This window comes from Bubalus kerabau, chromosome 11 (genome assembly GCF_029407905.1).
Source record: "Bubalus kerabau isolate K-KA32 ecotype Philippines breed swamp buffalo chromosome 11, PCC_UOA_SB_1v2, whole genome shotgun sequence".
Taxonomy (NCBI): Eukaryota; Metazoa; Chordata; class Mammalia; order Artiodactyla; family Bovidae; genus Bubalus; species Bubalus kerabau.
In genome coordinates this window covers 64,353,546-64,364,891 of record NC_073634.1, presented here as the reverse complement: position 1 = coordinate 64,364,891, position 11,346 = coordinate 64,353,546, and the positions used below count along the sequence as shown (strand labels likewise).

The 11,346-nt window shown below is 57.3% G+C and overlaps 1 protein-coding gene across 2 annotated transcripts; it reads right to left on the bottom strand.

Moving 5' to 3' along the window:
• Nucleotides 1-2,825: 2,825 nt before the first annotated feature.
• On the bottom strand, nt 2,826-9,777 carry OTX1 (orthodenticle homeobox 1). Of its 2 annotated transcripts, none has more exons than XM_055540444.1 (5): nt 9,683-9,777; nt 9,252-9,320; nt 7,466-7,673; nt 6,368-6,519; nt 2,826-5,128 (listed from the first exon to the last, which is right to left on the bottom strand). In XM_055540444.1, exons 3-5 carry the CDS (start codon nt 7,560-7,562, stop codon nt 4,310-4,312), a joined length of 1,068 nt encoding a protein of 355 aa, XP_055396419.1. In that variant the 5' UTR covers nt 7,563-7,673; nt 9,252-9,320; nt 9,683-9,777; the 3' UTR covers nt 2,826-4,309. The 2 variants fall into 2 exon arrangements, with proteins under 2 accessions (XP_055396419.1, XP_055396420.1); XM_055540445.1 differs by lacking the exon at nt 9,683-9,777 and adding an exon at nt 9,532-9,577.
• Nucleotides 9,778-11,346: the final 1,569 nt, after the last annotated feature.

Here is an 11,346-nt window from a genome sequence, read left to right as displayed (position 1 = left end):
AAAGAAAACCTCCGTGCCTGTCGGTGCCTAATGACATCAATAACATTCATATATTCTGCCAAAGTAATGAACTTACCATTCTCACAACTGGAAAAAAAAAATTTATCTAAGAACTATTTTGATCAAAATGTATGAAAAAACTAGTGATTTTGACACAAAAAAATTGAAACCTTTCGGTTTTTTGGTCTCTGTAATGTGCCAGACATAAATTTGCTGACACTCAGCGCCTTTTTACCTGTTTTTCCTCTCACGTTTAATACCCCATAGCTCTAAGAATTTAAAAAAAAAATTTTTTTTTTTACAATGTTGAGAAATGTCTCCATATGCCCTCAGTAGCTGAGTAGCTATAAAATAATAAAAAGCTCTACAACAGACGATGTTACTTCACTGAATCTTTTCAAAGCTTCAGGAAATTAACGCGGTGCTCCTGAGGTTTCAAGAATTTTTAAAACTTATTTAAAAATCACAAATATGACCTATCCGTTAGCCATAAAACACTTCACACAAGTTCACTGAAAAGCGGACTTTACTGCCTTCGAAATTTGACCAGAGAACATAAGCCATGAGTAGAAAACACGAAGATTTCGTTGAGCACTCAAAGGAACAAAACTGTTGACGTCTTAACACTTAAAGTTACTAAATGTTCTGAAGTTGCTTAACCGTCATCCATTGCTTCAATTCTAGTTGCTTCTATTGTGTCACGAACACCAAAACGCAAACAGTACAAACCTCTTCCCTCAGAAGAAGGGCGAGCTGAGGGCGGTTCTCACAGAACCTGCCAGTAACAGGTGGCCGGCCGGGAGGAACCTGCAGCATTCCCGCCGCCGCCGCCTGGACTCGCGGCCGCGTGGGCTCCCCAACTCCTTCCAGCCACCCACACACCCTCCGGCGGCCACGCACCCTCCCTGCTCCCCCAAGCTTCCGCGTTGCGGCGGCCTGAAGTGCCCCACCACCTTCCCGCTCCTCGTTTCCGCTCAGCGCCGCGGGCGTCGGCATAGGCTGGGAAGCCCTGGGAGAAGCACGTGCCTCTTCTCGAGGCCTCGTCACCCGGGCGGGAACTCCTGCCGGGTCTCCACGAGCCCTGCCGCTGGTCCCCAGTCTACCTAAGTACGCAGGCGCCGAAGCTTCTAGACGCCGCCGAGTGGTCGGGGCCACTGTGATGCGTTTCACCTGCCTGCCCGCAGCCTCGGCCCGAAGTGTGAGGTTCTGAACCGTCCCCGACAAAGTGAGGCCAAATAATAAATGCGACGAAAATGAGGCCCTGGGGGTTGGGTACCTTGTTCCGGAGGTCACACAGTTGTCCAAGCGAGTGCAGAGCCGCGTCTCCTGGTTTCATTCCACCGCGAAGTCAGGAGGACTGCTGGGACGCACAGAACCCGCCTCAAGGAGCTGCGGGCGCAGGCAGCCCAGAACATAGGCCTGGAGCGGCCCTAGTGGCGGCTGCGTGAGCCAGGGCGGCACTGGGGCAGGCCAGGCAGGTCGGTCGAGCAAGGAGACCCTGCCCCCGGGAGCCCAAGCCCATGCAACGAGAGCGAAAAGCCTCTTTGCTCCGGCCACCGGCCCAGACTCCCCGGCACGTGCGGGCCGCGCACCCCAGGGGCCACAGCGCATAGCGGGATTGCGCGCCGGATCTCCCTCCGCCGGCGGCGCCGCAGGGTGACGCTCAGCGAGGCCGCGGCTGCGCCCACCTGCGGACTTTTGCGGAGTAGGGGGCTGCTGGGCTTATTTACAGACTAGGAAGGCGTGGTGCGCCCGAGCCGGAACCTACGGAGTCCGGAGGGAGGACGCGGCCGAGAAAGCTTCACTCCAGCCGGGTCTCGCAGCCATGAGACAGCTCGGCATGGAACCCCGGAGGAGGGGTCGTTCTTCAAACCCGGCCTCAAGTTGTGCTCTCAGTTCTCACACGGAATAAAAAGAATAGGGTGTGTCGGTCACTTCTCAGGAAACTTTTCGTTGTTTCCTTATTTCCTTCCCTCCTGTGGACAAGTTGAGCAGCTTCTGGGCCTTACGCCCAGGAGGTTTCAGACCAAAAAGGATCGGGACTCTGGGTCTTCTGGAGCATCATTCCAACCCACCCCCACCTCTACCCCTGTCTTCCTCAGGGAAGGTGGAACCCTCCTTCCGACCCCCTGCTGCAATCCAGAAGTCCGCTTCCCCCGACAAAGTGAAACGCGTCCCTATCGACTCTTCTAGATTTTTGTTTTTGCGTTTTAATACGAAAAAAGATAGTCTGGCTACTTCTGGCAGGGCCTGAGGGTTTAAAGGGACATCTTAGCACGTGGAAGGGATGACTCGGATTCCCCCAGCCGCCATGAAGCCACTAGGGACAGCTCAGCAGAAAGGAAGGTTGTCTGTTGCCAACATGCAAGACACGGATCTTTTTTTTTTTTTTTTTTTTTGTCGTTTTGTTTTCTTTTCCTTTTTGGCTCAGCTCTGAGAGCATTACAGAGCTATCCCTTCCCGCCTCCCGACCCTCTTCCCCTCCCCCTCTTCTTTCTGGTGCAGGCGGCAATTAGGGTGAAGAAATCAGTGCCAGGCTCCTGCCTCTGAAGAGAAAGGAATTGCTTTGGGAATTGAGTCCTGACACCTGTCTCTGTCCGCGATGGCGAGAGGGGATACGGGGTCAAAACGCCTGGGGAAAGAGGCCGGGCTGACCGACGCGGGGGGTGGGAGGGGGGACCCTCTCTAGGAGAGCGTTTCTTTGGCCTGAAGCTTCACATAGGTTATTAACACGCGGGTTATTAACACGGAGGTTTCCTCTTTTTAGTTCCCTCCACCCACCCAAGACCAAGACCTGGGCTGGAAGCAGAAGAGCAACACTGACAAACCGTTCATTAATTTGCATTTATTTTCGGGAAATAATGTAGATAAAGGGGGGGAGAAAAGGGCTGCCTTACATTTCAACAAGTAATTTGCGATCTTCACATCGGACAAATCAAATTTACAAATTACTTTCCCACCTACTGGACGAAACGGCCAAAGCCAAAATTGATATACAGGCGTGGACTCTCCGTAGATTTCGGAGAATGAAGGTGCACTAAAAACTCACTAGACAAAACAGGGTTGTTTAAAGAGAGAGAAGCCGACGGAGGAATTGAACCTGGGTTTGGGGGCCTGGGTTTTTGTTTTTTTTTTTCCCCCCATAATACTATTTTTTATCTTTTTGCTTTCTTTTGGTTTTGGTCTCTAAACCAGAACTGCGACCTTGTGCTTAGACCTGGTGAAGGGCTCAGTCCTGTGCCCCCTCCCAGCCTAAACCCCTCCCCTGTGCCCTGACTTGACTCTTTCCTTCAGACTCCAGGACCCTCCGGATTCTCCGCGCGCAGCTTCCTAAAACCAAACGATTTTCTTTAATAAATACACAGAGGGAGAAGGTGTGAGACGGCAGGGAAATTTTGCAACAACTGAAAAAGTAAACGCGCCATCGTTTGAGAAAGAGAGGAAAGGGGACAGAGGGAAATATTTTTTGCTTTTGTTTTATATATATGTGTGTGTATATATATATATATGCTGTATATATCTTAAAGATCTATTTCTTGGGCTCTAAGACAAGATATGCTCAGTTCAACCAACAGCAACTAAAAAGTTTAAGTGGTCCCTGGAACGGACCTGACTATATACAGCATTCCCGCCGAGGCGGAAGCCTGGGCCAGTTCTACGCAGGGCGGGGCTGTGCGCGAGAGGCTAAGGACCTTCCTCCCCTGGGTCTCCCACGAGCGCGTCGCGCAGGAGAGGAGGAATCGCCAGGAGGCTCTGGCCTGCAGGCGGGGAGCTGGGCTGAGGGCAGCTGAAGGGGTGGCAGTCTGCAGGCGAGAAACGCTTAGTGGTTGTTTTGATTTGGAGTAGAGTGTGGGTACACTCCCAACAGGCAGACACATGCCAGTTAGTGACTCCAGTGTCCAGAAAGAATAAATTAAAGTGTAGGGCTCAAACAGCAAGACAGAGCGAAGAGCCTCCGAAGGCTGCAAGTGCATACATAGTAGCTGTCCAGAAAGACTAGAAGTGGGCGACTTGGGAGTTCGGTGGGGGCTGAGGAGGGGAGCACACAGCTCTCCCGGATAGAACTTGTTGGCCAAGCCGAAGCACCGGTCCCCCCATCCAAGGGGTGGGTAGGGTTTGCACATCCCCCAAGCAAGTGGCACAAAGATGAGGGCGGCAGTGCAGCAATGGGCATCTTTTGGGGGCATGAAATTTCGGGTCTGGGGAAGCCGAGGCAAAGGCGGGCGGTGCAGCAGCAGCAACAACAGGACGGGGATCACGGAGGGCGCAGGTAGTTGCGTTTCTTCTCCTCTTCCTCCCACTCCTGGGCTCACAAGACCTGAAACCTCCATGAGGCTTGGTCCTTATAGTCCAGACAGTCAGGCGAGTTGAAGTTGAGTTTCCAAGCAGAGGATGCGGCGGCAGCGCCAGGCTCCTTATAATCCAAGCAGTCGGCAGAGTTGAAGGCGAGCCCCGAGCCGCCGTAGCCCTGGTGGTGGTGGTGATGGTGGTGGTGGTGGTGGCCTGAGGACTGGCTCAGCGGGTGGTGTGCGTGGGGATGGTGGTGATGGTGGCTCGCCATGGAGGAGGGTGCCATAGGGCTGAGCTGGTGCGGGTGGTGGTGCGAGTGCATGGGCGCTAAATACGAGCTGCAGTCCACGCCGCCAAAGTAGGATGAGGAGGGCGCGGGGTAGCCCTGGCCGTAGCTGCCGCCCTGGCCGTAGGACATGGGATAGGAGGCTGCGGCCGAGGCGGCTCCTGCGGCTACCGAGCGCTGCATACACGATGCGTTGCTGGGTGCAGCCAAAGGCTCGGGCATCGACACTGAAGCCGGCGCTGAGCCGGGCGAGATGGAGGCCGGACTCCAGATGGAGGAAGCAGCAGGTGTACTCAACGACGACGGGACCGCCACCGCCGGGTTCCCTCCCAGGCCTGCAGCCGCGGCCGCCGCGGGGTTGGCTGAGGCGCTGGATGCGGAGCTGGAGGACGAGGCGGAACTGGACACAGCAGGCGGCGTGAACTGGCCGCTGCTTTCGGAGCCCGAGCTCTCCCGCACCGGGGACGACTTTTTCTTTGCTGGGCGGCTCTTGGTCCCACTCCCGCTCTGCTGCTGCTGGCGGCATTTGGCGCGGCGGTTCTTGAACCAGACCTGCGGCAGGCCGAGTGGGGAAGAGCGTGTGAGGGGGCGAGTAGAACTTGCCACTCCCCTGCCTCTTGGACCGACTCTGGCCTAGGAACCGCATCCCTCTCCGATCGACGCCTCCACCCTTCCCCATCTCCGGCCCGGCCAGACCCTGCATTCGCTGCTCCACCCTCCCTCGTCCTTCTGCTCAAAGACCCTCCTCTGGCAAAGTAGGGATGTGCACCTCCCCACCCCCACCCCCAGCTCAACTCTGTCGGAGGGCGGAACATTTGTGTCTGTCCAGCCAAAAGTTCAGCCATCTCTAAACTGCTGCTGTTGGCCGCTTCCCAACAGACCTGTGAATGCATGGAGGCCCTGTCTTATGTGAATAGAGCTCGGGAAACTGCGGCGAGGCACAGAGCACGCCGCGGAATGGGGGACAGTCACCAAGTCTAAGCCGGAACCACTCTGCCCCACGGAGCCCTGGTGCTGGGCCGGCAGAGAATTTGGGTGGGAGCAGGAAGCTGAATTAGAGGGGGACTACGGAATGAAGTCTGAACAGAATGTCGTTGAACTTCTTGGCTCCAAGTGGGGAACCAAATAAGACAGTCATAAAGTTCTCACTCCTCTTGGAAGGCCCGGGTACAAGACATGGCATTCCTGTTCTCTCGAGCCTCTGGGAGGAAAATGGCAAGATAAAAGGCCTTTGAGAAGAGTTCTGAGTTATGATCCGATCAGTATTTTCCGGGCCCTTTCATCACACACACAAACCCAGAAACAGCAAAGCTGGTAGCCAGATTTTGCGTTCAGCATCCTCTCAGAGCAAAGAAAAAGGTCTAATCACACTGCCGCCACCCGTGGGGCACACTTCCAGACAGGGGACCAGGCTTTGGCCAAGCCCCACTCTTTCATTTCCAGGATTCCCGGGATGCAAGGCCAGGGCGGAGGCAGAATTCAAGACCCGGTAGGAAACTGCCAAGCCCTGGGGTGGCCGAAGAGGCAGGGGACAAGTGTCGGGCTTGGCCTCCTGCAATCCTAAAAGAGACTTCGGAGAGGCGCCCCGGGGCCAACGGCCCAATTCAGGGCTCTAAGCTAGTTCCTTTAATTTTGGCCCCTCTGCCAGGCCCGGGCCCAGCGCTAGGGGGAGTCTGAGAGGGGCTGCCCAGCCTGTAAGCCCGCCCCCACACCAGACCACTTCTCAACCGGGCCCTCTCTAGCCAGCCCCAGCACCCCTCCCCGGACCCTGGAAACCCCCCGCGCGCGCACCTGAACTCTGGACTCTGGCAGGTTGATCTTGAGCGCCACCTCCTCGCGCATGAAGATGTCTGGGTAGCGAGTCTTGGCGAAGAGCGCCTCGAGCACGTCCAGTTGAGAGCGCGTGAAGGTGGTGCGCTCGCGTCGCTGCTTCCGCGGGGTGGCTGAAGGGAAACGCGGGGAAGCGTCGGGTCAGTGGTGGCCAAGCGGACTCGCGCTAGAGGATACGGACAGGACCCTGGCAGGCCCTGGACCAGGTCGTTGCAAAAGAAAGCCGAGCTCCGAGCAAAAAAAAAGAACTCCCCAGGGAGGCGAGCTTGACAGGCCACAGGTGGGAGAAACTGCAGGTGTGCCTGATCGGCACACCTACACTCCTGATTGTCTCCGACACTCCAGGGCTGCCCCCTTCCCTGCCTCTCAGAGGTTAAGAAAGGAAGAGAAGTTATACAATCTTGCTTCCTTCGCTGCCCCCGCCCTGCCAATACTCTCCCTGACTGGAGGGTGGGGAAGGGGTGTGCCGAAACATGTCCTGGAAAACACTTTCCGAGGTAATGAATGGAGGTGAAGAAAAGGAACCTAGACAAGAAGGCCAGGATTTGGCTCAAGTCGTCCACATCAACAGTGCAGAAGTTGGTGCAGGCCACCCATCTAGAGGACAATTTAACTATGGAGGGAGAATCCCTCTGCCTTACCTCAGCCAGTCGCTTTGCATAAGGCAAGCTCGGCCTTTCCTGTCAGGGCTAAGCGAGTGTCCATATTCCTCGTTCAGTGTTGAGGAGGAAAGGCATAGATTCTTTCGATCTCTCTCTCACACACACACCCCACCCATGGAAAACGATTCTGTGGGTAAATGCACCCTGTGCTGGCGGTGGGATGACAACTGGGGAGAAGTTGCCAGTGTGGCCGGGCTTGAGGGCTCACGTCTCACGTCTTATCCACCCCGGCCCCACTTCCCGACCAGGATCTGCCCTCCGAGTCAGCGCGCCCTGCAATGTAGAGACTAGGCAACCGGTTCCCTGGGCCTAATCTGGGACAAAATTTGTGCTCAAACCCAGAGGCTGGGGATTCCCCAGATTTCTAAGGGAGGAGGGTGTGGGGGTCGATGCTCACCCGGATAGCCCACGGAGGGGTGTAGGAGGTCCATGGCTGGCCCGGCTAGACCGAGCCCATTCATACCATATGGGGGTTGTTTGAGGTAAGACATCATGCTAACAGCTGGGTGGAGGCGCCCCGACGGATCCAGGGGGCCGGGGGCCAGGCGCAGTGCGGGGCTCCCACTGCGCAGTCCTTCAATCTCTGTGGCTTCTGGGGGCCCGGCCTATGGAAACATAAGACACACCGAAACCGTCATTCCAAGACATCACGGCTTCCTGGTCTTGCCGGAGGAAGGAGTACAGGATGGGGAGGTGACGCAGGCTATGGATCTGTGCAAAACTCGGCTCTATAAGGCCTTAGCCCAAAGACCACAGCTTCTTTGAAAAGTAAAATTTCTGGATCATTATCACCTCTTTTCGGGCTTGGAATGGGCCAGACACTCGTAGGGCGACGCTAGGAGTGAGGAGAGGTTAAAATCAGGGGCAAACTTGGGAGGTCAGAGCCCAAACCGCAGAGTGTGCTAGGTCCCAAGACTAGGCAAAAATCTGTTCGGGTGGGAGAAGGCATCACACCACACAAGCAAACATCCCCTCGACCTCAAGGCGGCAGGAGACCCAGAGCATGAGGGGTTGTTTCATTTTGTTTCAAATGTTTTTGAAAGTGGAACAGACAGGTAGACTCTAGAGAGTCAAGGTAAGGCACTGCGGAGGGCTCGCGGCACCTGGGCCTCTCCAGGACGCATTGCCCACTGAGTAGAGTACCTCCTTCCAGAGTCTCCGGGGCTGGGTCCAGGCCCTAGAGACCACAGCCGCTCTTCCGGTTTACCTCTCGGTGCCTGGCCGCTGAGAGATTGCTTACCCGGAATCCCACCCACACTTCGACCACCGATTCGAGCCCAGGTCCGGCCGAGGTGACCAGAAGGCGCCATCGTACAGGTGTTAGTTCAAACAGGCCGCCCGAGATCACCCGCACCTCGCCACAGCCGCAGGCCATGCTTCCCCAGAGCAAGCCGGTCCTGGCTGCGGACAATGGGGTCCTGGCCGGGGTCGAAAGGTGACCTGACCAGCGCCCCAAGGGTCTGGTGGATTTGGGAAGCCTCAGTGCAGTAGGTCTGGTGCGCTTCCCGCTTATCCTACTAGCTGAACCGGCGCCCCAGGACCCGATCCAGACTAGAGAACTAGGCCTCTGCGGCGTAGCTCGCGCTGCCCCGGGCAGGAAGGTCGACACCTGGCTTCCCCAAGTCCCCCAAACCGAGGTGCTACAATCAGGAACCAGGAAGTAGCGCTGGAAGAGTGGGACGGAGACCCCAGGGGACCTGTCGCTTTAGCCCGCTTCACAGGAACTTAAAGCAGACCTGGGACCCGGGCTAGAAGAGTTCAGGGAAAGAAAGAAGTTAAGAGCTAGAGAAGTCGCCCGCTCCTCTCCCCAGGGACCCACGGCCTGGGCCGGGAGAAGTCGGTTTGCAGGGAAGGCGACAAAAGGGAAAGAGCCGGGCCCAAGGGAGAATGGGACTCAGCTGTGGCGACTCTGCTAGACTGCAATGTGAGTTTTCAAAGACTTTCTTCAAACTTAGCACTTCAGCTGGGTTACTTCGGAGGAGGCGGGGGAGGGGTGCGGGGCCGCAGCGGAGCTCCGGGGTCCTCGGCTCAGCAAGAGGGGAGCCAGGTGGCTTCCCAGCCCCGCCCCCCACCCCCCCCCCCCATGCCAGGGACCGGGGAAGAGGGGACCCGTTTGAGGAAGGGGAGGCAAGAGCCACCGAAGCGTTCCCAGAGTCCCGGGCGACCAGCGGCTTTCTCCTTACCTGCCCTCAGCTGCCGGGGCCGCTCACCATCTACCTCACGCCCTCACACAGACCCTCTGGGAGGCCAACCTGCAAAACAGAGCGGCACAGGAATTACCCGCGGGGCCGGGCGGTGGGTCAGGGACCCGCCGGATTTCTTTCTTTCTCCAATTTCCCTCCTCCCTTTCTCTTTCTTTCTAGTGGCTTTGTGCGTGTCTCTCCAGGTTTCACTTTATTGCATAGACACTTTGTTTGCAAAGCCCCACACGCTCCCTACACAGTGCCTCGCCCGGGACCGCACCGAGGGGGCCGCAAGGACAAGGTGGGGGTGAGAGGGGCAGAGCTGGGAGGTGGCTCGAGGTTGCCGTGGCACTCCGTGCAGCGTGGAGGCGGTGGGGGCTGGGGAAGTCCTGCAGAGGCACTTTGCAAACTAAATAAATCAAGCGAGTTACCTTGTCGGAGTGGCTTGTCTCGCCGGGGTGTTTAGGTGATTGGAAATGTAGCCTGATGAAGATTGATCACCTTTCTACTGCCCTCCCCGGGTATGTGAACGCGAGGTGAGTGCGTAACGGGGCTAGGCTGCCAATCCCCGGCCCCGCGCGGGCTGAGTGACAGGGAGCCGGGCAATGGCAGCACGAGCCGGGGGTTACCTCCGCGCTCCCCCGCCCTCCCCCGCCCCCTGCACCCCGCCCTCACCGCCCGCCCGCCCCGCCCCGGTCGCGCGCTAACTCCGGGGCTAGACTGGCAAACGCAGCGCAGAGCAAGACAGGCAAGGCGAGAGCCGCGCGGTAGCCCGGGCCGCGGAGGGAAACGCTGGCCCTGAGGCCGCCCCGGGGCTCCCCGCCCTTCTCTCGCCCTTTTGGCGCCCTGGAGGGAGTGGCAGAGAGGAGGCGAGGTGCTGGAGAACCGGTTCCCTCGCTCTCTGGCACGCCACCCGATGGGCGCGAGGAGCCGGGAGCTGCGGGCTGGAGGGGAACGGGCCTCCGGCCCCCTCTCCCGACGCAGCGGGCCCCAGAGTCTTCATGCACCGGGCCACCACCCGCAGACCCACGCGGCGGGCGACTCGTGCTGTCCGGGCTACTTTGCTGAGCGCGGGAGCAGTCCCGAGTGCGCAGATCCCGCCTCGGCGACTCAGGACTCCAGTGCCCTTGAGCGGCACCCGCAGGGGAGGCACGGCCACTTACCTGCTCTTCGACGTCTCTTGGAGTTCCCAGTCCCCACGATAGGTGTTTGCAAATCGTGAAAGCTTCTTTTGAAATGTCGGCTCCCAGCGTCCCCACCCCTTTACACATACACTGTACTTCTGAATCGAAAGGTTTGGATAGAAAACTTTGTCTTTCACACTGGCTCCTTTTACTAGGGACAGTCTGGTGGAAAACGTGGCCACAGACCCTGCCCTCAATTTCCTTTCTTCATGCCGCCGGAGCCTCCTTGAGCGATCTCCCCGGATAGTTCGTACTGGCGAAGCCCATTTCCCAGTCGAACAAACTTCTCAAAACACATCTACCTGGGTGGACTTTTCAAAGCGCAAAAAAAGTGTTTGCGCCCCAACACTGAGTAAGGCAATTCTTTTAAATGGCACCTCCTCCTGAATATTAGGCCGACTTTACTTACCCCCTTTCGAGGAATTCCTACCGCTTCTTCTTAATCTCCCCCCGCCCCCTCCCCTCCACCTCAACAGGCGGAGTGAAAAGTTTGAACCGGAGTAAGTGTGAGGGAGAGTCTAGGAGCTGCCGGGCGCTTCGCGGTGGGGAGCGCCAGCGCTGCGGGGCCGCGGGGTAGGGCACCGAGAGCGCACCGGGCGCGGGGCGAGGAGGTGGCGGAGAAGGACGGGGGAGCCCGCTGAGTGAAAAGGGGCCGCGGCCGCCGCTCATCAAAGTGCTTCCCCTCCCCCAAGCGACACTTTCCTTTGGAGTCCGAATAAAATACGGTAACAGAATATGATGGAGGGCACAGTTTCCTTAACTGCTTCTCAAAGAACCCGGGAGATCTTCTTAGGACCTTTAATAAGGCTTTGGTCGGTTCTTTTGTTGATCTCTCAAAATCAACTCCTTCTAATTGAAGTTGGAGCTGAAAGCGAGCTAATGTTCAAAGAAAGTGGCCGCCAGACTAACGA